This window comes from Epinephelus moara, chromosome 15, assembly GCF_006386435.1.
Source record: "Epinephelus moara isolate mb chromosome 15, YSFRI_EMoa_1.0, whole genome shotgun sequence".
NCBI classification, from domain to species: domain Eukaryota; kingdom Metazoa; phylum Chordata; class Actinopteri; order Perciformes; family Serranidae; genus Epinephelus; species Epinephelus moara.
In genome coordinates this window covers 16,483,855-16,489,854 of record NC_065520.1, presented here as the reverse complement: position 1 = coordinate 16,489,854, position 6,000 = coordinate 16,483,855, and the positions used below count along the sequence as shown (strand labels likewise).

Here is a 6,000-nt window from a genome sequence, read left to right as displayed (position 1 = left end):
GCAGTGGAATCCAGGTTTCATTTATCCAGTCATATGCTCAGTGCTTCCCAAACATACATCCCTTTCTAATGGGGAATCTGAACCAATAGTGAAACTTAATCAATGCTCTCTTCAAAGCCAGACTCCACTGAAAACAACAAAAAAAACCCAGTAATTTTACCTCACAGAACACAGGAGCTGCTTGTCTGCGACTCACATGAATCCGAACTAACAATTTAAACACCCAAATCACACAATAACAGAACCAACCTAACTGATTGAGGCAGTGTTAGACCAGAAGCTCCTGTCAAGTCAGGTAAAATTACTGTTTTTGTGAATGGACTTTTGGCTCAGGTCCCCGTCTGAAAGGGCTGTCTGTTTGGGAAGTACTGAGCATACAACTGGATAAATGAGACTTGGATTATACTGGATGAGTTCAGTGAGAGCTTGTAAATTGATGTTTCAATCTGGTTTTGCAGTTGTTAGATGTGGACCTCTATGACTTTAACTCATCAAGAAGTTTTTGGATTCTTTGCTAGCCATGGAGGCATGCAAGAACAACAAACCTTTCTTCACAAATTCAACATAACAGGATGAGTAACTGACATACAAATGATAATTTGGGAGGTGAAGTGCTCCTTTAATATCAACAGGTCCTCAGTGGAGAGGACTTTGGTGTCCACATTATTGAGGGCCTGACCTGGGCGCTGCATACTGACTCAGTGGTGGGAAAGGCAAGGCAGAGACTGTTGTATCTTAGACGGTTGAGGAAATGCAAAAATACCTTCCTTTAAAAAAACAAACAAACAAATCCATTTTGTATTTATTTCAGCATCAGATATTGACAAGTTATGATACACAGCAACATTCAAACCTTCACAGATGCTCTCAGAAAGTATTGTAATTTCAAATAAAATGCCAAATTTGCAACACAGCATGTTGACAGAACAAAAAGTACTTATAAGATTAATGAATAAAACATGTAAATACAACAGAAGAATGGTTTTTCTACGTCGTTTGCAGTCGGATTGCCATCAGCAATGATGCATTAATCACACATGGAGCTGTGATGTGGTTTTACAGGAGTGTATTCACATTAAGTGAAGAGCAGTGACTCCCCTGTGTGGTGCAAAGAGGTAATTGCAAATATACGTGGCAGACAGTGAGGGGAGAGTGAGGAAAATAACGGCAAGTAATGCAAACATGTTCCCCTTTGACCTCAGCGAAGGAAATGCCCACCACGCCTCAGATCTGATTCATACTTTAAAACCTTATTTTGTCAATGCCACATGCTTCTTGTCTTAAATTAGAAATAAAAATGTCACACTCTGATCACAATATCTCCAACTAGGATCAGTCAAGTTTATTTTAAACTACAATTTCAAATTTGGAAGCTTTTCCTTGACACTCTTGCAGACTTTAAAAAAAATATTTCGACATTATTCTGAATTTCAGTCCAGTTTGCAGCTCCTACAGCCATCCTCTTTGTCCTTAAACAAGCTGTAATGTTTCATGATCACCATCAACTACGTGACTTTCTGATTCAATGTTTTGCTCCTTCAGGGTTTGAAGCGTTCCAGTGGTTTTTTGCTTTATGTAGATAGTGCTATATCTCTTAGATCAGTGTGTTTCAAGGCTATGGAAATGGAAATGTGAGGATATATAAAGAGCAGGAAATTTTCTAGCAACATTTCAGTCTGAAGTGGCAACTCCTACAAGGATAAGGCCATCAATGTTTTATCTTTTTGTCAATAAATCCTGTGTAAAACTAGAATTAACGCTTTGCGGTTGTATGCCTCGGAGCACCAGTCAAGTTCAATTCACATCCATGTCTGTGAAAACATGAACGCTTGACACACGCCTTCTTCCCCGGCAGCACAAAAGATCTATACAATCAGCCAATTCAAGGGGGACACCCAAGACTGACCAAATGTCTCCACTTCTGTTCCTGAGATATGATGGTGAATAATGATCAGATAGTATTTTTGCAGAACATTACAATGTCATCGTGAGGTTGAAACCAGACAGGAAATCTGCACACTGTATGGAAAGCTCCCACTGGTTTTAATCGTGCAACGTTTCAGTCCTCATCAGGCATTTTGAAATCCTGACGAGGATCTCTGCTAGATCAAAACGTTGCACATGTGCGGATCTCCTGTCTGGTTCTTGCACCTGTAAAAACTTTTTGCTTGTGACTGTGAAGTTGACCTTTGACCTAGTGGACACAAAATGACATTTTGTCATAATTAGTTCAAGAATTCTTGAGTTATGGTCAAAAATCATGTATTGTGGGGTCACTGTGACCTTGACCTTTAACCTTCAGCCACCAAATTAAAATGAGAACATCCTTGAGTCCAAGTGGACATTTGTGCTTGAGAAACTGTGTTCACAAGAATGCGACAGAAGAGGTCATAGTGACCTTGACCTTTGACTTTAGACCACCAAATTCCAATCAGTTGATCCTTGACTCAAAGTGGACGTTTGTGCCAAATTTTAAGAAATTAAAACAAGGCGTTCTGGAGATATCGCTTTGACTTAGTGGACACAAAATTACATCACTTCATCATTTCATCCTATTAGACGTTTTTGTGAAGTTTGTCATAATTAGTTCAAGAATTCTTGAGTTGTGGTCAAAAATTATGTATTGTGGGGTCACAGTGACCTTGACCTTTAACCTTCAGCCACCAAATTAAAATGAGATCATCTTTGAGTCCAAGTGGACATTTGTACCGAAGTTCAAGAAATTACCTCATGGTGTTCTTAAGATACTGTGTTAACGAGAATGTGACAGACGAGGTCACAATGACCTTGACCTTTGACTTTAGACTACCAAATTCTAATCAGTTGATCCTTGACTCAAAGTGGACGTTTGTGCCAAATTTTAAGAAATTAAAACAAGGCATTCTGGAGATATCGCTTTGACTTAGTGGACACAAAATTACATCACTTCATGAATTCATCCTATTAGACGTTTTTGTGAAGTTTGTCACAATTAGTTCAAGAATTCTTGAGTTGTGGTCAAAAATTATGTATTGTGGGGTCACAGTGACCTTGACCTTTAACCTCTGGCCACCAAATTAAAATGAGAACATCCTTGCGTCCAAGTGGACATTTGTGCCAAATTTGAAGAAATTACCTCAAGGTGTTCTTGAGAAACTGTGTTGACTCACAGTGACCTTGACCTTTGACTTTACACCACCAAATTCTAATCAGAAAAATCAGAAATTCTAATCCTTGACTCAAAGTGGACGTTTGTGCCAAATTTTTTGAAATTAACCCAAGGTGTTCTGGATTTCACAAGAATGGGACTGATGGACGTACAACCTGAAAACATAATGCCTCTGGCCACCGCTAGTGCCAGCACGGAGGCATAAAAATATAGAATAACAAACCTTGTCTTTTTCTCTCCAAAATATTTAGCTCATATTTCATATAAGGCGTCTGTGGAAGAAATCCTGACTGCAGACAGACGCTGGCTGGTGTAAGGAACAAATCTGTCCAAATACTGCAGTTTGACATTGGATAACTATCTGTTTTATTTATGTATCTTTGAATTCAAACATGGTTTTAATGATTTGTCTCTTGATTCACATTGTAAAGGTCCGTGTGGTTATCATTGATTACATCAGTGCTTGATCAGGGGTGAGGCAGTGCTGTTCACGTTCATTTTTATAATAAGAAATAAAAACTGAGAAAACTAAAAGCTGGACTGCTACCAGGAAAAACCATCTTGTATCAGCGTGTTATGCATAACATGGCATACTAATACAGTACCTAAAAACAGTTATTATACTAAGGTGGTACAAATCTGACATGATGGTCTGAACACAGTGTCTTGATTGTACCCAGTCTGATCTCGGCTTTCCCAAAACACAGCAGCTGTACTGTCCAATAATGTCTCCGACACAGAGCTCCCTGTGGTCCAATCAGGTTTCGACTTTCCCGAAGGTGCCATCAGGTGGTCGGTAATGTTTGGGGAAGGCCTTGAGTTGCAGCGAGTTAAATGCGTACTTTCGGCATCCGACGTTCTTCACGGTGTTTTCTCGTCTGCAACCCTCGCTGAGGAGACAGAATGAGGGCATGAATGAGGGCAAAATGATAGAAATGGTAGCTGGCGTGAATGATGCTAAATTGTCCCTGAACAGAAAATGGTACTTACCCTGCTGGAGGTTTCTTATGATTGACAATCAACAAATAGATTAAAGGCATACTTCATCCCCTAACTGACCCTTTGTGTATCAGTTACTCACCCAATGTTATGTGAAATATATTGAAGAATTGTGTTTTTCTCGCATGACTCCATGGTGAACGAAGAATCCAAAAAACTAAAAGAACTCTTGATGAATTGAAGTCATAGGGGTCCATGTCTTACAACAGCAACACTATATCTCTATATAAACTCTTACACAACTTGTGCAGTAGAATCAAAGTCTCATTTATCCAGAGAATCCAAACTAACCCTTCAAAACACCAAAGCCACACAATAACACTAAAATTAGTGTTTTTGTCAATGGCTGGCTTTGAAGAGACAACACAATGGGGATGGTATGTCAATTTCCGTTCGTTATATTCATTGTATCTTTTCAAAATAAACTTCAGATTTCACAGGAAATGATTCTTCTGATCATTAAATGCAAACAGTCTTTTGAAAAAATAAACTTACAACGATGGTAAAATGCTTCAGTTTTAGTAGGGCTGGGCGATAAATCGATTTTATCGATTCATTTGCATTTGTAGTTTAGGTTTCTGTTTAACATCCGCCACCGACGCTCCCAGTTAGGCCCCCCAAATATAATGGTAGGGGAAACACTGCCGTATGATGAGAAAGGGGCCCGGTGGAAAGCGATCACGGATGCAGCCGCGATGTATATTGCAAGAGATGTGGTGCCCATATATACCGTGGAAAAGCCGGGGTTAATTCACATGCTGAAAGTTTTGGACCCCAGGTACGTGCTACCAGGCTGCAAATATTTTTCTGAAAATAGATTTTAAGTAGGGGGGAAAAAAATCGATTTAAAACGTGATTCGGATTTGTTGTGAAAAAATCAGAGATTTGAAGTTTTATGTTTCCTCACATAAGTTTAGGCAACAAAAGTACATGATTAGGTTTAGGAATAAACATCATGGTTTGGCTTAACATAGGTACTGATCTTACTAATGTAATGTAGCATCATGTGATGTCACTAGCTAAGCATGCTACACATACCAAGGGTACAATGGTATAAGATTTTCAAGGTATGATAACTGTCTCAGAAAATATCAGTTTCATGGTATTATACAATTTATATTATTATCAGTCAGGATAACTCTTACAGGAATGAAACAAACACTTGAAACCATTTTGTTAATGGAACTTTCTGTAAAAACTAAAGTAAAAACTCTTGAAACCGGTATATTGCTGAAACCCTAACTAGCACACTACGTTGTTATTAAAATAGCTTGATTGACCTTTGGTTTTCAGGAAACGAACAGCGGGCTCCCTGGTGAAAGTCCGGGGTTTGTTTGACCCATCCACCTCCCCTCCCTCCCACCCTATATGTTCTCATTCTATGATAGTATCCTGCAGCGTCAGAAACAATTACCACCCGGTGTGTATTGCACTGCTGCTAAGGGTCCCTCTGAACGTCATTGTCTGCTGCCGAGGTCCACTGACGACTGGTAAATGACGAGTTGGGAGTGAGATCGGGCTGAAAGAGACCTTTCCCGTCGAAAAGGGCTGTCTGTTTGTGAGGTACTGAGAATACCACTGGATAAATGAGACTTGGATTATAAAGCACGAGCTCTATGAAAGTTGTTTCAGTGTAGTTTTGCTGTTAGACATGGACCCCTATGACTTCAGTTTATTCAAGAATTTTCTCCGACTATTTGGATTTTTCGTTCACCTTGTCGGCAAGCCAGCCTTCTGGGGTAGACCTTTGAGTAATCCATTGAGTCAGATGATAAAAATGCAGTCTTCTGACTTCTGACTGCCAAATTAACAAAGTAATAATCATATTTTTCGTTTAAAAATGACCAGCAAGA

General features: G+C 39.3%; 1 protein-coding gene across 6 annotated transcripts in view; it reads right to left on the bottom strand.

Moving 5' to 3' along the window:
• Positions 1-790: 790 nt before the first annotated feature.
• The window catches only part of LOC126401758 (inositol polyphosphate-4-phosphatase type I A-like), a 78,845-nt gene continuing 73,635 nt past the window's right edge, over positions 791-6,000 (bottom strand). For all 6 annotated transcript variants that reach the window (XM_050063234.1, XM_050063238.1, XM_050063239.1 and 3 more), the window contains one exon: positions 791-4,038. In XM_050063234.1, the coding sequence (XP_049919191.1) occupies positions 3,906-4,038 (133 nt within the window). In that variant the 3' untranslated portion in view covers positions 791-3,905. The remainder of the gene's footprint in view (positions 4,039-6,000) is intronic.